We start from the raw sequence: 21891 nt of genomic DNA on the forward strand, positions 1-21891 counted from the left end.
CACGGAGAGAGACCTCAAGAGATAGGACTGCACGCTGGTAAGTGGAAACAAGACAAGTGCATTGATAAATCTTATATTCTCTCTCTCTCTCTCTCTCTCTCTCTCTCTCTCTCTCTCTCTCTCTCTCTCTCTCTCTCTATATATATATATATATATGCACACACAGTTATTTAACTTAACATTACTAAATACAATACAAAAACACAGAAGACTGAGCTAGCTCCAGCCGAAGATCAGCGTTCTAACATTTTGGTGCAGAGTTTCTGTTGAGCTGCTCTACTGTTTAGATCATGAAAAGCTTGGGTAGTTGTACGAATGTCAGCAGACACGTTGACTAAGTCAATGCGCTGCACGGTGCTGTGTTCGGTCTTGCTGATGCCTTTCCCATGTTTCTATTCTGCTGCTAGACTGCTGCTATTTACAATGAGAATGGCTGTGAAGGTGCTTCCCTGCCTGCTCCTGCTCACCCTCTGCTCACAACTGAAAGGTGGGTTTCACTGGCAGGGAGTCCAGGGGTTTATTCCTGGTAGCTGTTCAGTCATTCAGTTAACGGATCATGTGAGTGGAGATTCTCTTGTGCAATCTGTGCACTGGAGGAGGAATCTAAGACTTTCCTTCAAGGCTATTCCCAGTAGTGCGGAGGGAAGTAATAATTAAATCAGGTTCACAGTCTGACGGTTGTCAACCCTGCCCTCTGTTTGCTCAAAGATGACTGCAGGCAGTAAAGGGTTTCTTGACCTTGAACCAATAAAATGCAATAAAATCTTCAATAAAATATAATTATGAAAAACAGGCAGCGTGCCTTAAAAAGAGTAAGCCAGTCCAGCCTGGAACTCCAGACTCCTTAGACACGGAGAGAGACCTCAAGAGATAGGACTGCACGCTGGTAAGTGGAAACAAGACAAGTGCATTGATAAATCTTATATTCTCTCTCTCTCTCTCTCTCTCTCTCTCTCTCTCTCTCTCTCTCTCACGCTCTATAAATATATATATATATATATATATATATATATATATATATATATATATATATATATGCACACACAGTTATTTAACTTAACATTACTAAATACAATACAAAAACACAGAAGACTGAGCTAGCTCCAGCCGAAGATCAGCGTTCTAACATTTTGGGGCAGAGTTTCTGTTGAGCTGCTCTACTGTTTAGATCATGAAAAGCTTGGGTAGTTGTACGAATGTCAGCAGACACGTTGACTAAGTCAATGCGCTGCACGGTGCTGTGTTCGGTCTTGCTGATGCCTTTCCCATGTTTCTATTCTGCTGCTAGACTGCTGCTATTTACAATGAGAATTGCTGTGAAGGTGCTTCCCTGCCTGCTCCTGCTCACCCTCTGCTCACAACTGAAAGGTGGGTTTCACTGGCAGGGAGTCCAGGGGTTTATTCCTGGTAGCTGTTCAGTCATTCAGTTAACGGATCAAACATGGAACAACATTTCGATTCAGTTACACAATGCACAATGGCATTGATGCTTCTGTATTACCAAGGGAGGGGCATTCTTATCTCTGCAATACAAGATATGAAAGTAAATGAGAAAATTACCCACATGAAAAATCATATGCGTTAAGAATATCAGATGTTTGATTGACAGCAACATCAGTCTGCCTGGCGATTTCTACCATGCTAGCTGAAGAAGGCGGAAGCCGAAATGTAGCTAATTATTAAAATAGTGAGTTTTCAGTTTTATCAAAAAGTTTTCTTCTTCGTGAAGTATTTCTAGTGATTGAAAAGTAGCCTGTTGGATCCTGATTCTCCTTGGATACAGAGCTGTTTGCTGTTTTTGAATTCTCTGTACTTTCTCTCTCTCTCTGGTAAAGTTCTTGGGTGAAAAGTTATACCACTGAAATATATCTAAAGCAAGGGCTTCCTAATGCACTGCAGTGTACTTTCTATACTGAATTCACATTGTGCTCTATTTGTGCCCTTTGGTCCTTCTCTCCCTCAATATACAGTTCTGTGGCTTTATTCAATCAAACTAACCTGTAATAGAAGCACAGCACTGCATATCATTCTAGAAGCTTTTCAATTAAAAACACCTGAATTCTGTACAGCACCTCTACAAGTCTAAATGAATGGCTCCATGTATACCACACACTATTTGATTGATTGGGTATGAGCAGTAAGCTGAGTGCTGATTCTGTATTTGGTGCTGCTGCAGGAGCGGCGGTGACTGTGGGCATCTGGAATCGCGGTGCTCTTGTGGAACAGAAAGGCTGGATCACGGTGAACCGCTCCGAGGCGGTGACCCTGGACTGCCGCGTGGAGGGGGCTGAGAAAGAGGAGGAGCTGGTGTGGTACCGGGAGAGAATGAGGGTGAACCTCCCACCCCACAACAAGCTGAACTACAGCAGCATCTGCATCAACCCCATCTCGGACACCGACCATCTCGTTACCTTCGCCTGCCACCTGAAACGAGATGAGCTGGTCAACGCCTCTGTGCAGCTCAACGTTCAGTGTGAGTCACACGTCTGATTGCAGTGAGAGTCGTGTGTCTGATTGCAGTGAGAGTCATGTGTCTGATTGATGTGTTTACCATAGTCTATTATAGTTTGCCATACCTCTCTGGGCTTTACATTGCTTACCTGTGCTTAACCATGCTTTTACTGTGCTTTATCGCACTTTGCTAGGCTTTTACTATAGGAAACGTTTAGAAGGGACCTAAATGAGAATGCTAGTGAGAAGTCCTGTAAGAATATGCATTTGAAAGCACGGGGAACACAACTTAATATTAATGAGTGAGAAGACAATATGGTTTTAGCACATGATGGCTAACACTGAATCATGCAAAACCATAAACACACGCAATCATGTAGCAATACTAAAAGAAGCTGGTAAAGTTCTGGGGTAAAACTCAAGTAGACCATCAATTCGGGTGGCGCTGTCTTCAGTGCGTTAGAAGTTCTTAGACTGCGGGATCTGATCCCTGTGTGCAGTGAGGGTGGGCTCATGCTGTGTCTGAAGATGGGCTCATGCTGTCTGTGTGGTTCCACAGTCCCCCCCTTGCTGGCTGGCTCAGAGGAGGTGAGAGTGGAGAAAGGGAACGAGGTCACCCTGACCTGCGATGTGTATTCGAACCCCCGGCCGGCCGTGTCCTGGAGCAAAAACAGCAGCAGCCTGGACATCGGGCTGCACTGCCAGCTGATCCAGGACGGGAGAGAGGCTCGGCTCCACATCACCAAGGCACAGCCCTACCACCAGGGGGAGTACAAGTGCGAGGCCACCAGCAGCCACGGCAGCTACAGCAAGACCTTCCAGCTTCACGTGGACGGTGAGCGCCTGCGCACAGCAGGGAGAGAGGTTCTGCCTTGACTTGAATTCAAGAGTCTGGTTGTCTGTTCTTTTAAACAGCTTTTGTAACATTGTTGTGTTCTATGACACTGGCTCCAGTAGATATTGGGATGGAATATTTAAAGCATTTAAAACCAGCGTTTTAAATTGAAATCCATTTTTTTTTTAAGGAGTAGAAACATTAAGCATCATAAAATGTGTGTGTCAGTTCAGAACGAGCATTGTAAAAAGGTTGTTTTGTAACAAATTGAAATGTAAGCAGCCTGCTTTGTCTCAGACGTTCTATGCGGAGTGTAACTGTTTGAATCCTTTTCCTAAGGTAAGAGTAGCAGAGTCCCATTTGAGCCCATCGTAGCCGCAGTGGTGGTGGCTGTGTTGACACTAGGCATGGCATTCATTTCCAGAATAAGGAGGATAGCCAAGGTGAGACTTTCCATTTTAAAATCTCCTCGTACAATAGGGTGACTGTATGACTCCATGCTCACTGGGACAGTCTGGGACAGTTGAGGCTTTTTAACTCACACCCCAATGCATTCTGTTAAGTGTAGTCCTGGTTCTCTTAAAGAATAGAGACACAAACAGAAAAGCCTGAACTATCCCAGTGAACATGGGACCATGTAGTCACCCTATGCTACTAGCAATGAAATAGTTCTGTGCTAAGGAGCATGAGTACAGAGACAGAGAAAAATATCTGATTTATTGATCTGTTTTAAAAAGCAGGACGAAACCGTCAAAAATATAATTCACCCAGACTTGAAAGTGTTAAATTAAATCTTTAGTACAGTTTGTTCTTGAGCCTGGTTTAAGGATTGGAAACTAGTGCTTAGAGATTTTTCCTGTCAAATAAAGCAGAAAACAAAAACGTTCTGTCTATTTGATTGAGTTTGTATTCCAGGCACTGGTTACCAGGTATCTAACACGGGTTTTTTTTTTTTTTTTCCAGTGCTGCAAGAAGGGTGAGCTGCCTCCCACTGGCCAGTAGACTACAGCTGGCTGAAGATCCTCGTCCCTCAATATGAACTGAATAAACAGCTATTGTTTAAAGCTGAGGGAACACAAAGCCACTTTGTGGTATGGAACTTGACTTCAGGAGACTAGGTTTCAGGACACTGCATGGGAGACTTGGGGTTTGGTACAGCAGCCTCAAACTAGGTCTCCTGGTCTCCTGGAACCAGGTTTCAAGCCGTGTTTCCTCAGCTTTAGCATCCTGGATCTGCCACTGACTGCCTTCTGATCCAAGCTACAATTCCAGTAGAAACAGCAATGCAGTGTTTGGTTTGATTTGAACCACGCCTCCCTTATTAAACGACATGCACACTCAGCCACGCACTTCCCTGGTTTTTCCATTGATATTCCTTAGACCAAGGCCGGGCAGCCCCTCCTGATTGGACGGCTTCCTTGAAATCAGGGTTTTCTTCTTCCACAGCAGCACCCTGCGTATATAAGCAAACACAGAGTAAGAGTAAGATGACTGCAGCAGCCGCTGACTGCAGATGCATTACGAATGCTTATTGTGCTGTGTGGCGTTCTGTACCAGGTGATTACAGGTAAAAAAAAAAAATCTATTTTCAGAATGGACAGCAAAGATGATTCCGGTAGTTAAAGGTACTTCTGCACACACACAGGCTGGCAGTGGGTCGTTCATCATACATTTTGATTCACTGAGATGGAAACAGGTGACTTGGAGCATGCAGGGAAGGAGATAAGACTCCCGTTGCACAGCAGTTTGATCCACTCCTGGTTTCACTATGAGTTTAAGACGACACACCTGAGCTTGCTACCTGCACACTGCGGCTCATCAAGCTCATAGTAAAACCTGGAATGGGTGAAACTGCTATGCAGTAGGAATCTTATGTCCATCCCTCAGTGTTCCGCTGCCCCTGCCCTTCTGTAATTATAATGACCTTAAACGAGGGCTAACCATGGCTTTCAAACCATTATTTCCCCTGCTAAAAATCTTTTAAAAGTTTAGAACATAAATGAACTTCCTGTGTGCTGGTTGGAGTCTCACTCCAAAAGTGGAGCTGCAATCAAGCCATGTGACCTACATGCCAGGGAATGATTAGGTTCCGAAACACTTTAGTGTCGTTAATCTATAGCTTTGTATTCCAAAATGCTTATCCCATATTGAAGATGACACAATAGCACAACAGACTGACGCGTTACCGATGCTAGAAAGTGGATTTTAAAGCCTCAATCAGCACTTTTTTTTTTTTTAATGCTCCACAAAATAAATTAATGTTTTTGTGATGCAGGAGTGTAGCAGGAAATGATACAGCATTTCCATGGTATATACAGTGTGTGATCGCCACCCTGGTTCATGGGGACAGAAGAGAGTCCAAATTGCACATTTCACAATTCTTGCAATGATTTGTCTATATTGTCATATTCCCAGTGCAGGGGAATTAATCCATTAAAGCAGAGTTAAACATTGACACTGGTGTGGAACAGTGAACACAGTCCAAGTTAAACATTATTGGTAACAATGTCAGAAGAGCTCTCCAAAGGTATTGCCACATGCCACACCCACAATAATATCATAAACAAAAAATATTTTTTATATACTGGTAATTAAAAAAAAAAAAGTCTTGAGGACAACAAACAAACGCTTTAATTTTTACTTCATTTCCCCTTATCTGTTGACGTTATCAAAAAGCAGACCTTGTAAACCGGACAGTTAGTTTATATGTCATATTAGTCCAATAAGCTTCTACTCCTTGCAGAGGTAACCTGTTATCGCTAACTGCGTCACACTGTGAAGATTCGGCGTTTTAATTAGCCATTTATATAAAAACGCTGTTGGTTAATTCTGGGTGACCCGTTATTGCGTACACGGGCATTATAACAACATGGAAAGGTAATACTTTTGCGCAATCGCAAGCTACTGTCCCTTTAAGAGAATCAAGCTGCTGCAACGGTGACGACACTGTCTGCCAATCAGAACGCAGGAGCAGGGTGGGTTGGACGACTTGCGCCAAATTCAAACAAAGAAAAAAAAAAGAAGGAAAATCAGCGTTCGCTCGCAGTAGAGAACGTTGTGTGACTATTGAGACTAACAAGAGGTAGGTACTTTTCTCATATATATATATATATAATTTATTAATTAATATTATTGTTAAACAAGTTAATAGTGTATTCAATAAGTAGGAGTTTGGTGAGCCGACATGTGGGTTTTTTGGGGTAGCACAATGCAGAAAACAAAACGAATGGCTCTTTAAAAAAACACAGGACGGTCAAAATACTAACATGCAATTCTAAATAAACAGAAATAGATGCTGTGTTTCAACACGTGTTTTTTTTTCAAATTTTTAAAAACAAACCAGAAGAAAACAAAGAGACATTGCGTGCAATTGCGTACTGCCCGGCGTTTAAACTACAGTGGCGGGCACGGCGGTCAGGTTGTGTTTTTATGTTTATTCTAGCTGATAGTAGGAAAGGGTGTATACTCTAAATCTGTTCATTTCATTGACTTTACGCAGTTCATTATTAGTAAAGTTACGAAGTCTGGCCGCAAGGCATGTAGACATCTTGCGTTAGAGGATAGGGCGTGTGTGTGGAGTTCTGTGTTTAGGATCGATGTCATGGAAAATGTCGGTTCTACCTCCTGGATGTTTGTTTACCACAGTAAAGTTAAACTTTAAAATGTGCACGTTCTTCCTCCAAAGTTTTACTGTTCCATAAACGCGAATTCAATCACATGAATATTTCTGCCTGCGACATAACATATAATTTCATAGCTTGTTGTGGCTCAGAATCCCAACAATCCTTTACTCAAAGGATACCTCTGGACTGAATTCCCCATGCATCTTCAGGGGAATTCCAATGCGATTTCCCCAGTGCTATAAAATAGTCAAACTGTGCCTTATCCCAGTGGGGTATTATAGGTGTATCGGATCAACCCCTTCATGTATCTCAGGGGTGCAAATAGGACTCTTGTTGCACAGCAGTTTGATCCATGCCTGGTTTTACTACGCGGTTAATAAGACTCACTTGAGCTTGTTACCCATACACTGGGTTTCTTTCCCATTTTAAATACATTTTTCTTCCTGAGAGAATTAAAATGACTAAAAAGAGAATGGCAGACCCTGTCCCTTTTCTAAAGAACTTAACAAATCAATTAAACGCGGTGAGACTGGCGTTGTCTGAGCCTGATTCTCCTTTGATCACACTGTTGATGAAAGGAAACAATACACCTCATTAACAGCCTTGAGTTTTACACGATGCCCTTAGGATGGAAAGTAAAGAAAGCCACCCCAGGATGGGATTATTGTCCTTCGCTGGGAACTCAATACTGTATCAAGACGTAACCATCAGAAAGAACATTCTCAATTCAGAAGGGCTTTTTAATCCTGAAACATTGCTACTTCACATCCTGTCTGCTTTTCTATTCACAAGCTTTTAATAAGCAGAGATGGAAATGAGTCTCACACTGCATAGCAGTTTCATCCCTTACAGGTTTTATTAAAAGCTGGATTAGCCCCAGCGTATAGATAACAAGCTCTTGTATATCTTCTTAAACTCATAGTAAAACCAGGAATGGATCAAACCGCTATGCAATGTCTTATTTCCATCCCCGAATAAGATGGGTGGTTTGTCTTTAAATATTTGTATGCACTGACCTCACGAATAGTTTATCCCCCACTTTATTTCAATCAGATTGTAATAAAATAAAAACAGCCATAAACCATACAAATTATCACAAATATAAATCAATATGTTTTTAAAGGGGAGGGGTCTCCTGCAATGGTTATGAAGGCATCAGCTTGTGATTGCAGTTTTTGATTTTGTTTGAAGTTACGTTGGGAGGGTTATTATAACCTCTCCCTGTCTCCCCTGCAGCCTGTGACCATGACCTCCTCAGTGTTGCAGAGCGTGGGCGTGGCGGTGGGCTGGCGTTCACACAGTGTCCTGGAGGACGAACCTGACAGCCCGCTCCCCGACCGCTTCCGCAAGCGCCCCTCGTCCAGCTCGCTCAACACGCTGCGCATGTCCCTGCGCAAGAGGCTGCCGCTGCGCAGCGTGACTCTCAACGTGCAGGAGAACCCCACCTGGGAGGCACTGGAGAGCCGGCAGAAACCCGGGGCCGTGCGCAGCCTGACCCGCAGCGCTCGCAGCACCCTGGGCAACGTGTCCCAGGTAACCAGACCATCAGACCAGGGGCTCCCCCGCACCGCATTCGTGGGTTTCTCATGAGGTGGTGCGCATGGTGTAGCGCTGAGCCATGGCTCTTTCTTTGCATGATATATCATATAGTAACAGTGGCATGTATAGATCATGATGCAAGACCAAAAACACTACAGAGCTGTAGCTGAATAAGTGTGTTCTATAGTTAGACAAACGTTTGCTCCTGCTTCTGTCGAGTCAATCTTGCAGCAGAAGTAGGGGATTCATCCTTAACTTCCAACACTCAGCCCCTGAAGCATTAGAAAGTTCAAACTGGGTGTCAAGTTGATCAAAAAAAAAAACACACACTTGATACTTCAGGGAGTTCAGAACAATGTTCGGAATCAGTTGTGTTATATGCAACAAAAAAGAAAGATGCGTTTGTGTTTGTGTAACAGAGAATCCAGAAGAGCTGCGTGCCCCGGGAAGACTGTTTGGTCCAGACCCCCGGCAAGCCCCCCGCTGGAGAGAAACAGAAGAGCCAGGCTGCCCGCACGCCCCGGAAAAACAGCACCCGCCTGCCTGCGGCCTCCCCCAAATACAACCCCAAACACACCCCCAAATCGGGCTCCAAGAGGCCCCCTCGCGCTGCCAGGACCCCTGAGGCTGGCGGCTCCTTGCGGGCCGGGAAGGGGTGGAGCGGCAGGAGGAAGCTGGTTCGAATGGCGGCCCTGAGGAGCCCCTTTGCCTCCCCCAGCAGAAGGTGAGCTGCATCAGCAGAGCCCTGCTTTAGCAGAACGCCTTGCAGTAGAGATTGTACGATGATTCAATTGAATTGATTGCCTTGTCTGTTGACCTGTTTGGAGCCTAAGGCATTATTACGAGCACGTTCTTCGAATGCCTGATGCTTCTAGTAAATGCGTTCTGCCCTTGCCTCTGTGTGACTGCTCTCCTCTCGGCTCGCAGGCAGTTTGACACAGACCTCGAGTCCGTGTCCACGGGGCTGAGCAAGCTGAAGAAGCTCTCCCAGGTCTTCGATGACGTCATCGGGAAAGATGAGCGGTGAGTCTCCCATACTTTTAAAAAACAAGCTGCTTCTTACCCGGGGAGCGTCTAGCTTCGGCTCCTGCACACTTTAGAAGCTTCTCACTGCTTTGGGGTAATTGGATAAACGTGTGCAAAAGCTACTGTGTGCGTTTGCAAGGATTCACAGAGCACTGCCGTGAACTTGTTTGGTTATGAAACAATGTGATCTGAAGCACCCGGTTTTTATATAAAGAGATTTTTTTTGTTCCTTTTGGTTCCCACATATGGGAGAAGGGTTGAGAAAGGAAGTGGGCGTTTCCTGTTTTAAATGTGTGTTTGTTTTTTTTTAGGCTCCTATCCCAACTGTCAGACTGCAGTAGAAATTACCAGGATCTCACTCAGTCACTTTTACATTTATCTTAATTTAGCGTTAGTGAGGATCCAGATTTGGATATGCCGGTCAGTTTCATGCAAGGATGGAAATAAGACTCCTATTGCAGAGAAGTTAGCGCCAGTCTATAGTTAACAAGCTAAGGTGTGTCTTTTATTAAACTCCTAGTAAAACCAGGTATGGATCAAACTGCTATTCAGTGGGAGTGCTATTTTCATTGCTGCTTTGCTAATGTCTTTAGTATTTACCTCTCCCCTCTGTGTTGGGGCCCCAGGGTCCTGCCCTTTGCTAGGACAGCTGCAACTCTTGTTAACTGAATGGATTCCTTGCATTCCTCGGAAATGCTGCGCTTTCCTGACTGGCACGCTTCCAGAGAACTGGGAGGGGAGCGCTTGGGAAGAGTCTGATTTATTAATCCTGCCCAATGCTTTTGCTCCGGAGTGTGGAAATCTGAAAGGTCTTGTAGCTCAGTCAGTGGAGTGCCAGGATGCAGTGCTGAAGGTTGTTGGGTTTGGAGTGTCTTAGTTGCGTCTTGCAGTATGCTGAGCTCCCTTGTTCTTTTGCAGTTTGGTAATTAATCCATGGTTATACCATGTTGACAGTAAATTGTACGTGTGCTACACTTCCCATTACAAGGGTCCTTCACCAATTCAGTGGGCACAAAGTGAAGAAACTCAAATCTCAAGGTTGATATTCTGTAATACTCTTTCCATTCTTCAGTAGCGACCTCGCTCTTCCTCTCATCTGTGGAGTAAGCGGAGCAGCAGGGAAGGTAAAGTTTTGCCTGTTCTGCCTCTAACCCTCCTCAGTAACACGCGTTTCTTGTTTTTTGTCTCAACGCCCTTGTTTGTGGCTGATGCTGATGCTGCTGCCTCTAACGATTCCTCCGAACCTGTTTATCCAGGGCTTGGCTGTTTCGTGTCTCCCCGTGCTTTAACCCAGCTCCCTCCCCACGTGCTCATCTCTTTGTTCAAGCTCCGTTGCTTCAGTGAGCTGCTTTGGTCAGGCCCTAAAAGGCACGCCCTTCTCTTTGCAGTGATCAAGCCGTTGAAAACTACAAGCAGCTTATGGTAGAGAGCTACGAGTCCTCTCAACACAAGGGGACGCGCAGAGCATCCATCCGAAACAACACTGCCAGGATTCGGGACACCGTCCACAGCTGGAAAGATGCAGCCTTATCAAACATTCGCAAAGGAAACTGAGCCTGACTGCAGCTTCCGTCATCATACCTGGTCTTGTCTCTTCTGTTTGCTTACAGGTTCATATCTGACTGATCGGGATTCGGTGACACTTGTGTCTCATTACTGTGTATTTATGTAGTAGTTAATTAGTAAATACATGTGTGCTCGCACAATTACAATGTTATGAATTGTTAATGTACTTGATGTGTAAATCTTTTTGCACAATATATTTAATTACACAAGTGCATGGTAACTATGAATAATATTTAAATTACGTGTAAGTACACATGCATTTACTAAGTAACTACAGTGTAAATACACAGTATCTAGACACTTCTCTCTCGTGGTGCAGAAATTTGGAATGGGGTCATAATGATAGCTCAGTTTACCCCTTAACGCTGGATAAAGCACTGGGGGGGGGGTGTATCTGTGTCTCCTGTGTCTAAGCCACCATGTTCTCTCTCTCTCTGTGTGTTCTTCATGTTGACAGCCAGCATTTTGCCTATCGCTGCCCTGGGCTCTGTGTCTGCGTGTGTTTCTATTGTGTTTTTTTTATATGTGTGTGTAGTTCTACACTACCTGCGGTGGAGGGCTGTGTTTCACAGGGACTTCATAATCCTTCCAGTACTCCACGCTTCTCTCAAGCCTCGTCTCTTCAAAGCAGCTGTACGGTAACGCTGACATCGTCTTCCGATCCCAAAAGCAGCTGGCTTTTATTTGATTAAAAAAAAAAGTGATTTGTTTTGCAAAAAATGTTTTTTAAACCGTTTTTCTATAGCCATTAGGTATAAGCATTATTATATGAATATTAACTAACAGCTAACATGACTTTAGACAAAGGGAATTAACAGTATTGTGTTTCAGTGAGCGGATTTGGGGTATTTAATGTAACTGGTACACATTTAATAAGACACTAATAAATAGATATTTTTTTGTAATGTTTTATATGAAGGAACCACTTTTGTATGAAGGAGTAAGTTAACTTTTCTATGGGCTGCTGCAGCTGTTGGAAAGTGTGCAGTGCAACAAACTACATTTTTTTAATAAATATATATTTTATACATACAGTAATGTTAGCTAATGGACAAATGTTTAATTGACAAATGTTGTTTTTGGTAAAATGTAATAAATATATATATATATTTCAAGTGCATTTTGCTTGCTTTTTTGTGCATTACAGTTTGTATAATTCCGTTGATTTAAATGTGTCCCCTTAATTCATTAATTTGTGAAAACTCAGCAGGATTAAAACATACGAAGACCCTCTTTATTGAAGTGGTGCACAATTAAAATCTTCACCATTTTATACAAACCGTGTTCCATCGCTACAATATTGAAACTTTAGCTTGTGTTTTTTTTGTTACAAATACAAATCTCTGTATAGTACATTGGAAACCAACAATACCACAAATTAAAAAAAAACAAAAACACAATCCATCCACACACGGGTAACTTCAACCCATTGCTGCCTATGCCGAGACTAATGCCATTGATCGAGCTCCGTGACGAGCCAAATAGTGGGAGAGGGAAAAAAAACAAATCAAAGGCAAGCCACTCCCACCCAACCCTCGAAAAGAATAAATATATTTGGTACAACCATCCAGACCCTGCGGGTCTGTGACGAAGCGCAGGCGCTACCCGACGCGGCATTGAGGTTACGCTGCAGCAGAACGTTATTTAACACACTCGAGATCACAGGAACCCGGGTTCCACTGAGCTCCCAGCTCCCACACGCACCGTCTGTTTAAAGCAGGAACTTCCACAAGAGTCTCTCCTGCTTTTTAGTTATTCATAAAAGAAAAAGCTTGGGACTGGCTCTTACTGTTCTGTGTGATCTGTTTCACCTGCATAGTTTTAGTGGCAACGCTTTCAAGTTCGTAACAGTTTCTGCTGCTCGCATGTGTAAGGCGTGCAGTCATACCCTCTTACTGGTCCGCCTGGGGATTGTGAGAAGGGTAATGAATGCATCCGTGTGTTATAAAAAAAAAAAAAAAAAATTATAATGATAAAACCAGCAACACAAGGAAAGTAATGTGTATTACAAAAAAAAGGTTTTGTAAAACTCATAACAATAAATGCCTTTGTTTAGTGCTTTTTTTTTTTTTTTTTTTTCCCCAAAAAAATGTAAGTTTGGTTGACCCTTTGTCAAAAAAAAACATCTTGCAAATCAGGCCGTTGTTACTGGACTGGGAGGACCCCTGCTGTCTGTCCTTTCAGAACGCCTGTCTTCAGCAAGCTTTGATTCCAACTAGGAAGCAGACATCATTATACACATTTTACATAAATATATATTAAATATGTAGATATACTGTGTACATATATAATACAGATACAAAAATAACAGTTACAAAACACATTGCACTTGTCCTCAACATTAAACAAAAATACTTTGGTCAAGCAGAAGGGTAATACTTTTACTTAGTTTTTTTTATTTAACCCGCTATTGGTTTATGTATGCTAACAACAATGAAAATGCCCAAAGAAATCTGCGGATACCCAGATAAACAACACTGTACTGTTTTATGTTAAAAAAAAAAAAAAAAAAAAACTCTTACAATATATTCATATATGTAGAAGCGTCTTTCGTTAGAAAAATAAGTTTGTCTGGCACTGACCATGGCAGACATGCAGTCCCAGGCCCTCAGAAAGTGGTTGCTAATCGCCCAGTCTGACACGTGTGTCTCTAAAAACAGGTTTCTACCAGGAAAGTCACATCGCTAACAGATCTGAGTAACCAGTCAGTTATTGGGGAGGACTGCTCCATGTGACAAGCCACATGAGTTCTTCCTTCTGTATTTGTGGGCCTGTGACTGGCTATGGGTTTTTATCTCATTGTGATGTCACAATCACATCCCTGTTCCATGCAGGCACACAGTCCCTGTGCTCCTCCCAGGATAGAGGTCTGTGTGACTGTGATGGAAACGCATGTCCAGCGTGCGGTGGGAACTGTCCAGGAATCTGCTGTGTGGATTGCACGTCTCTGTCCTTTACTGGAGGCTGATCAGTAAGTAGGATATTGTTTTTTCGATAGTCCTAAAATGCATGCCTGGTTGTCTGAAAAATTCTCACAGACTGAGTGTTAGAATGCACTTTTGTCCACATTTGCATTCTGCTACAAAACACAGTCTATCAACACAGAGATGCAAGCAGCCTTTGTGCCCCAGGTTCTCTACTTACTCTCATCTACCCTGTCTTTATTATTAACATGTACTACAAATAAATCCAGCGTGGTTATAAAGCCAGCGTGCAATTTAAATTGCTACTGTGGGGACAACCGTTCCTAACAAATGCAGCTTCCTGGTTTGGTGCAAGTGATTTTGATGATGGAGCCTCTCCTTAAGGAAAGCGTTACCCAGCCAGTTACAAGTGTCAGAGATGCAGCAGGGCACTTTATTATCCACTTGCTCTGCGCTAAAGGGTTCTCCACAGCAGAGTTTCATTTGGCACGATCACTAAGCTTCCTACATTTTTAAATGGTTCTGTTTATCTCTTACTGGGAGATTACTCTCATAGATACATTTTCTAAATGTGAAAGCCTTAACTGAGTCTATAACCACCCTGCATCCACTTGACATTACAGATATCCCAGTCCTGGAAGGGGCTCTTAACATATCCCGCTCTCCCCCACCCCCTCCCCCTCTCAGGGGGTGGAGTCCCCATGCTGCCTGGCTCCTCCCACCCACCCCCCTCTCAGGGGGTGGAGTCCCCATGCTGCCTGGCTCCTCCCACCCCCTCCCCCTCTCAGGGGGTGGAGTCCCCATGCTGCCTGGCTCCTCCCACCCCCTCCCCCTCTCAGGGGGTGGAGTCCCCATGCTGCCTGGCTCCTCCCACCCCCTTCCCCCCTCTCCCTCCCTCTCAGGGCGTGGAGTCCCCGCGCTGCCCAGCTCCTCGCACCCACACCCCCGGCCCCGGGTGCCTCTCTGGATCCTTGTCGGACTCGGGCTGGCTCTGCGCCCTCTCGGGTTTGGGGTTGGGGGTGGAGGGCGGGTCGGGCTGCTGCACGGACATGGTGCGCCGCAGGTGGGCTCGCTTGCGCAGGAAGTCGGGCTTAGCCGAGAGCCCGAAGCTGCCCTTGCGCAGCACCATGCGGACCGAGCTCTTCTTGGGACGGGAGCGATGCCCGAACTGCAGAGAGGAGAGGTGCGCTGCGTACCCCTCGCTCAGGAACTGCAGGGAGACAGACAAACGAAACAGGGTGAAGAGCTGCAATCCATGGTAACGAAGGGGGAATCACAACGTTCATTTTAATAAAAAAAAAACAAGGGCATGCAGATTTAAATGCATGCTATATAGTTATTCATTTATAACAATATTAAGCCTTCCATGCATGACTTTTTTTTCTTTTAATAGCTTTGTTGTTTTGGACTCAATAAATATATTTCTCATTTACATGTTTTTTCAATTATTTTTTCATTGCTTTATATGCTTCACTCTGAGTTAAGTGAAATGTGTAAATATCTATTATCATTTCAAATCTAATAAATCACAAGATCATTCTCTCAGGATTTCGACGCAGCGCTGTGGTCTAAGCGAGCTCTGAGGGAGCTGCTATCCATGAAGTTAAAACCCTCACCTGGCACTGGTTCTGGTATTTCTTGGAGGGACGTCCCACGATGTATATCTGGGAGGGAGGGAGGTCCAGCACATTGTACACAGAGATATCCTTCATGGACCCATAGGCAGCGCTGATCTTGATGTGGCACTGAAAAAAAACAAACACACAGGACTGGAACTCAAGCGCTACTAACCCTGTCAAGCCTGCTGTAAAATGTGCTTTCCTGGAGCCTGGGTGGTAACGACACGTTGGCTCACGATACAGTATGCACCAGGAGACAAGGATTACACTGTGAGTGTAGTGCTATTTTACTGCAGTGTACGAGGACCTGTTTTATTTTTGAAGGGATGCTCAGGGTACCTCTTGGACCAGGTTGCGCAGGAAGATGGTTTTCTGCCTCAGTGGGTCGTGCACCAGCCCGTCGGAGAAGAAGATCATGCCCTGGGGGAAGTTGTGCTGCGAGAGCCAGGAGACCACGCGCTGCTTCTGCATGTCCGGCCGGCCCGTGATGTAGATGATCAGGTAGCCCAGGTCCTGCCAGTGCCTGCCCAGCACAGAGAAAAAAACAGCATCACGTCCCACACCGCTCGCTGCCCCCGATGCGTCCTGAAAGTGTGTTTGAAATCATTTCCACTTCTCAGTGCTAAGTCAGCGCGTGGTCTTTAACTAGAGCTTAGTCTCCTCTCCCCTCCCGGCCCGTCTCACCTGACCACATCCACGGCTCCTGCCCGCACTTTGGGGTCGCTGCCCATGATGGAGACGCTGGCAGCGAAGGAGCCGTCGATGCTGAACACCACGCACTCCATCCCGCGAGGCAGCACTGTCAGGAAGGCTTCCGCGCTGGTCTGGTCACCCCTGGGAGCAGGGAGGGGAGGGGACAACGCTGAGTCAGAAGAAGGGTCTAATAATAATGAAGCCTGTCATGCATGAAATACTGAAAATGAGCTGAAAAACAAAAGTAGTTTTGAACACGTAATAAATATATATATATATATTTTTCTATTTTTAAAATATGGCATCTGGCTCGTACGAGGTCATCATGCATGGCTTCCTTCTGTCCTCATATAAAGACTAGAAGAGAGTTTGTTTTGTATCGGTCCTCATGCATGAAAGTGTTAAGGGGATGGCCAGCAGCAGCACAGTGACGGCTCTCACTTGACGATCATTTTGATGGGGTACACCCCCACGCCCAGCCGCTTGTCTTCGGGGATGGTGTAGGAGACGCGGCCGTTGCTGTTGGTGACCTCGGTGTCGAAGTGAACCCAGCGTCCGGACGAGGGCTGAGTCATCAACTGGACATCCACCTGAGAGAGAGAGAGAGCTAAAGCTGTTGCATCCCTCAGTCTTGTACAGTGTAATATCCAAGAGCTTTGCACGATTTATCAGTCATTTCTCAAAACACGTGTGCATAGACAGGTACATCACAATATAAAAAAAAAAAAACTCTGGATCAAACACGACTGTGTTTCAGACCAAACCGGACAGAATAAATTAAAATCAGAAAACTGACTGCAGACTTTTCGTTTGAATGTTTTGACACTGAAATGCCTCGGCACTCACAACCTGGTTAGCTTCAGCTCTATTTTTTACGTTCAAAGGGAGTTTGAAATATTAGGGAACACAAGCTTCCTCCACGTTTGCAAGACAAACCCGCCCGCCCCTGTTCGTGCTTGCAGCAGTAGGAGGTTATGGGTGGCACCCTCAAGCTCTGTTACAGCTCAGGAACAGTGTCGTAAGCAGGGCGGCCATTCTGCAGAGGTCAGGGCTCAAGCTCTAGCTGCTGTATTTATATGACTGCTTGGTATTTACTATTCAATCTCCAAATCTGTGGTACACGGCAAACCAACACAGAAAATGAAGGAGTCTTTTGTACTTGACCAGAATTTCTACATGAGCATCAGCATTGATGATGCAAAAACACACCCGAGGACACGACCCTGATGTCCTCATAGCTAGAGACGGCCATGCTCAGGAACACAAATGACCAAAGCCAACATTTCTTTCAAAATAATGTTTCCAACATTAGATTTTTAAAAGGCTCATGAACCGAACATCATCTTCGTCATTACCCACAAAGAATGACCTTCCTCAAAGTTTATTTATTTATTTATTTATTTATTTATTTATTTATTTATTTATTTACCTTTTCACCGGTCAAGGTGACCATGTCGAGAGGTCCATACATGAACCGACCAATCAGAGTCTGCGAGCCGTCCTCCGTTGCGATGACATCATTGGCTCTGTGATTGGCCGTGACATTCTGGAGGTCAAAGGGGGAGAATCAAAGAGATTATTTATTACAGCAGGACGGCAGTAACTCAACAGGCATGCTTGATCAGCTAACATACTAGCTTTATTTTTTACTTGTGGAAAGACAATTCTGCTATTCCAGAATGATATTTTTTTTACATTTGAGAGCAGTTTCTCAAAGTTTCTCAGGCTGTTAATATCATTTGTATCTATAACTGTATACTGTATTTATGACTATAGAACAGGTTTAACAGGTAAAATGAGATTCTTCAGGGTTTGGATGGAGGTTTAATTGTTTTAGTTAAACACTATAGAACAGGGTTGGAACAAAGACCAGGACTGGAAGAGCCAGCTTTGTCCACCCCTGCTATAGAATCTTCACCATGGTTCTTGTTTATGCATATCCTTTGTTCACCACTGGAGGGAGCTGTGTTCCCATCCAGCTCCTATGTACTGTAAAGCAGGTCCTGTTTCCAATGAGTTGACAGGACACGCACTGTACAGCTGATGTCTCTGAGCCAGCGTAAATAAATCCCTGAATCATTTGCTGAGGCAGGAGGAATTTAATGAGAAAAAGCAGGGAAATGAAACCAGTCTGACGATTTATGCTTTCAGCTTTCAAACTGCGTATAAGGGTGGCAGGAATGTTTCAAACCAGACTAGAGCAAAACCAGCAATACGCAGGATCTGTGAATCCATCCATCCACCCATCCATCTCTCTCTCTCTCGTCATACCTCCCTCCCAGAGCACATGCAGTTTAACAAACAAATAGGCCACAAAGATCTCCATACATTTTTAACAGGAGGAAGTAGGGGGTCCCAATTGCAATCCTAGTGCCTGTGGAATGACAAGTCATGGATACGCGACCCCAAAGTGGCTCCTACACTTTTAAGGTGCCCCTGACAAACAAGAGCCCTTGCATCAGACGATCAACGATGTAATAACGAGCCTGCATGCAGCTTCGTTCTTGCATTGCGAAGCTCCACCCCTCTGATCTCCCGTTCCCCAGCGCTCACCCGCAGCTTGACGGGAGTGCGCCGCCGCTGCCACTTCTCTCGCGGGTTCGAGGGCGAGAAGAGGGCGGAGTCTGAGCCGTCCGCCTCCTGGGCGTTGACACTCTCGCAGCGCATCACCTGACACAGAAACACACAGTCACAGGGTGTCACACACCACTGAGAAGCAAGGGGGCAGTATTACTGGACAATGCCCTACAACACACCTGCATATTCTGGGTATAGAAGATCTAGGCATATGTTACTGCACTGTACACATGTCAGCAGGGCAATTGTAATTGTGCAATTTGTAATTACAATTACATTGTAATTGAACACAATAGCATTGTAATTGTAATTGCAATTTCAGCACACAATTCTGCTGTGATTGTGATTGTGCTTGTAATTGTCCCAGGTCTGCATGTCAGTGCTCACAAGGCAGCTCTGTAACTGAGAAGCTGCTGTGATTGGGGGGAGTCACAGCAGTACCTGGCGAAGCACGAAGGCCACGACATCGGTGGACTCCCAGTAGCTGGCGTGGAAGAGGTGTGGCAGGGCCACGGTGGGGAATGCAGTGAGCACGTCCGGACAGTAGAGGGCGTAGTCCAGCCGCTTCGTACCCCACCACGCACTTGAGACTAGCAACGTTGCAAACAGACATAATTACACGTTTAGAAACTACAGCAGCAGCAGAGATTTCAATTAACTGCAGCCTGTGAAATGTAGTGAGGAAACGTTCTGATATTTGCAGCGTGAAATGGATTATGTACAATATGTCATCTATGACTAACCTTCTCATGCAGAAAATACTAGTTTTTGTGCTAAATTCAAGAATGCTAAATTTAGAAATCCCAGAAGAAACGTTTGTCATTGAATCGTTAAGTGTCTTCCGCTGCAGTATTTCTAAATGCATCCTCTAGCTGTGGAGGGAGTATCTTATGGCATCAAACAGAGAGAAACTTACAGGAAGGAAGACAGCTTCGTCATTGAATTTGAAGGTTGATGTTAACGAGACTCACTGTTGGTGATGGTGCTGGCGAGCTGGCTGAGGGAGCAGCCTGACACCTCGCTGCCCATGCTGGTCTGGCTTGCTCTGCGGGCAGGGGCAGAGGCAGGGGCAGGTACAGGTGCAGGTGCAGAGGAAGAGGCAGGGGCAGGTGCAGGTGCAGGGGCAGGTGCAGAGGCAGGTGCAGAGGCAGGGGGGGGAGCGAGGGCTTGGCCGGGCTCCAGGAACACCCACGGGCTGCTGTGGATCGCGTCCGCTGGAGAGACAGAGGAGCACAAATCTCAACCACAGTACTCAGCGCAGCAGTATACCAGTGCATGCAATCAACAACCCACCTGGAGTTTTAATCAAGGTAAGAATCCACAACTGTCTCAATCAAATATTAGTTACGCCTTAAAAGCAGCCTTTTGTCCGTCCTGTGATGTGATGTGATACCAGTTTGTTAGATTATGTACAGTGTACGCTGAACAGCCCCCTCACCCAATACAAACAGCAGGGAGCAGGGTAACAGGCTGAACAGCCCCCACACCCAATACAAACAGCAGGGAGCAGGGTAACAGGCTGAACAGCCCCCATCACCCAATACAAACAGCAGGGAGCAGGGTAACAGGCTGAACAGCCCCCCTCACCCAATAAAAACAACAGGGAGCAGGGTAACAGGCTGAACAGCCCCCATCACCCAATACAAACAGCAGGGAGCAGGGCAACAGGCTGAACAGCCCCCCTCACCCAATAAAAACAACAGGGAGCAGGGCAACAGGCTGAACAGCCCCCTCACCCAATACAAACAGCAGGGAGCAGGGTAACAGGCTGAACAGCCCCCTCACCCAATACAAACAGCAGGGAGCAGGGCAACAGGCTGAACAGCCCCCTCACCCAATACAAACAACAGGGAGCAGGGTAACAGGCTGAACAGCCCCCTCACCCAATACAAACAGCAGGGAGCAGGGTAACAGGCTGAACAGCCCCCCTCACCCAATAAAAACAGCAGGGAGCAGGGCAACAGGCTGAACAGCCCCCATCACCCAATACAAACAGCAGGGAGCAGGGCAACAGGCTGAACAGCCCCCTCACCCAATAAAAACAACAGGGAGCAGGGCAACAGGCTGAACAGCCCCCTCACCCAATACAAACAGCAGGGAGCAGGGTAACAGGCTGAACAGCCCCCTCATCCAATACAAACAGCAGGGAGCAGGGCAACAGGCTGAACAGCCCCCTCACCCAATACAAACAACAGGGAGCAGGGTAACAGGCTGAACAGCCCCCTCACCCAATACAAACAGCAGGGAGCAGGGTAACAGGCTGAACAGCCCCCCTCACCCAATAAAAACAGCAGGGAGCAGGGCAACAGGCTGAACAGCCCCCATCACCCAATACAAACAGCAGGGAGCAGGGTAACAGGCTGAACAGCCCCCATCACCCAATAAAAACAGCAGGGAGCAGGGTAACAGGCTGAACAGCCCCCTCACCCAATAAAAACAGCAGGGAGCAGGGTAACAGGCTGAACAGCCCCCTCACCCAATACAAACAGCAGGGAGCAGGGTAACAGGCTGAACAGCCCCCCTCACCCAATAAAAACAGCAGGGAGCAGGGTAACAGGCTGAACAGCCCCCTCACCCAATACAAACAGCAGGGAGCAGGGTAACAGGCTGAACAGCCCCCCTCACCCAATACAAACAGCAGGGAGCAGGGTAACAGGCTGAACAGCCCCCTCACCCAATACAAACAGCAGGGAGCAGGGTAACAGGCTGAACAGCCCCCTCACCCAATACAAACAGCAGGGAGCAGGGCAACAGGCTGAACAGCCCCCCTCACCCAATACAAACAGCAGGGAGCAGGGTAACAGGCTGAACAGCCCCCTCACCCAATACAAACAGCAGGGAGCAGGGTAACAGGCTGAACAGCCCCCATCACCCAATACAAACAGCAGGGAGCAGGGTAACAGGCTGAACAGCCCCCATCACCCAATACAAACAGCAGGGAGCAGGGTAACAGGCTGAACAGCCCCCATCACCCAATACAAACAGCAGGGAGCAGGTTTGTCTAACAATACAATACATCATCACAGCCGCTAAACTGT

At 45.7% G+C, this 21891-nt stretch overlaps 3 protein-coding genes across 4 annotated transcripts in view; 2 read left to right on the forward strand and 1 right to left on the reverse strand.

Moving 5' to 3' along the window:
• Window positions 1–26: 26 nt before the first annotated feature.
• On the forward strand, window positions 27–4627 carry LOC131700546 (transmembrane and immunoglobulin domain-containing protein 1-like). Its single transcript, XM_058998453.1, has 7 exons — window positions 27–37; window positions 408–487; window positions 1289–1368; window positions 2177–2473; window positions 3011–3286; window positions 3626–3729; window positions 4250–4627. Exons 3-7 carry the CDS (start codon window positions 1305–1307, stop codon window positions 4286–4288), a joined length of 780 nt encoding a protein of 259 aa, XP_058854436.1. The 5' UTR covers window positions 27–37; window positions 408–487; window positions 1289–1304; the 3' UTR covers window positions 4289–4627.
• Window positions 4628–6238: 1611 nt separating this feature from the next.
• Window positions 6239–12440, forward strand: LOC117430261 (protein PIMREG-like). 2 transcript variants are annotated; one of them, XM_034050127.3, is made up of 6 exons: window positions 6239–6368; window positions 8146–8442; window positions 8868–9172; window positions 9376–9471; window positions 10547–10598; window positions 10863–10995. In XM_034050127.3, exons 2-6 carry the CDS (start codon window positions 8155–8157, stop codon window positions 10863–10865), a joined length of 744 nt encoding a protein of 247 aa, XP_033906018.3. In that variant the 5' UTR covers window positions 6239–6368; window positions 8146–8154; the 3' UTR covers window positions 10866–10995. The 2 variants fall into 2 exon arrangements, with proteins under 2 accessions (XP_033906018.3, XP_058853904.1); XM_058997921.1 differs by lacking the exon at window positions 10547–10598 and having other exon boundaries at window positions 6246–6368; window positions 10863–12440.
• A 2420-nt stretch (window positions 12441–14860) lies between these two features.
• Window positions 14861–21891, reverse strand: part of LOC117963370 (membrane-associated phosphatidylinositol transfer protein 3-like) — a 45616-nt gene continuing 38585 nt past the window's right edge. Inside the window, exons 11-19 of the mRNA XM_058997923.1 lie at window positions 19825–20067; window positions 19295–19443; window positions 18830–18946; window positions 17706–17822; window positions 16718–16866; window positions 16268–16417; window positions 15923–16106; window positions 15581–15709; window positions 14861–15174 (exon numbers count right to left, since the gene is read on the reverse strand). Coding sequence (XP_058853906.1) covers window positions 14863–15174; window positions 15581–15709; window positions 15923–16106; window positions 16268–16417; window positions 16718–16866; window positions 17706–17822; window positions 18830–18946; window positions 19295–19443; window positions 19825–20067 — 1550 coding nt within the window. The 3' untranslated portion in view covers window positions 14861–14862. The remainder of the gene's footprint in view (window positions 15175–15580; window positions 15710–15922; window positions 16107–16267; window positions 16418–16717; window positions 16867–17705; window positions 17823–18829; window positions 18947–19294; window positions 19444–19824; window positions 20068–21891) is intronic.

This window comes from Acipenser ruthenus, chromosome 24 (genome assembly GCF_902713425.1).
Source record: "Acipenser ruthenus chromosome 24, fAciRut3.2 maternal haplotype, whole genome shotgun sequence".
NCBI classification, from domain to species: domain Eukaryota; kingdom Metazoa; phylum Chordata; class Actinopteri; order Acipenseriformes; family Acipenseridae; genus Acipenser; species Acipenser ruthenus.

Excerpts from the sequence above, each read along its gene's own strand:
- LOC131700546 (XM_058998453.1), top strand. The coding sequence starts at position 1,305 with ATGAGAATTGCTGTGAAGGTGCTTCCCTGCCTGCTCCTGCTCACCCTC. Across the intron at positions 1,369-2,176 it reads CCTCTGCTCACAACTGAAAG|GAGCGGCGGTGACTGTGGGC; the intron begins GTGGGTTTCACT and ends GTGCTGCTGCAG. Across the intron at positions 3,730-4,249 it reads GAATAAGGAGGATAGCCAAG|TGCTGCAAGAAGGGTGAGCT; the intron begins GTGAGACTTTCC and ends TTTTTTTTCCAG.
- LOC117430261 (XM_058997921.1), top strand. The coding sequence starts at position 8,155 with ATGACCTCCTCAGTGTTGCAGAGCGTGGGCGTGGCGGTGGGCTGGCGT. Across the intron at positions 9,173-9,375 it reads TTTGCCTCCCCCAGCAGAAG|GCAGTTTGACACAGACCTCG; the intron begins GTGAGCTGCATC and ends CTCGGCTCGCAG. Across the intron at positions 9,472-10,862 it reads GTCATCGGGAAAGATGAGCG|TGATCAAGCCGTTGAAAACT; the intron begins GTGAGTCTCCCA and ends TTCTCTTTGCAG.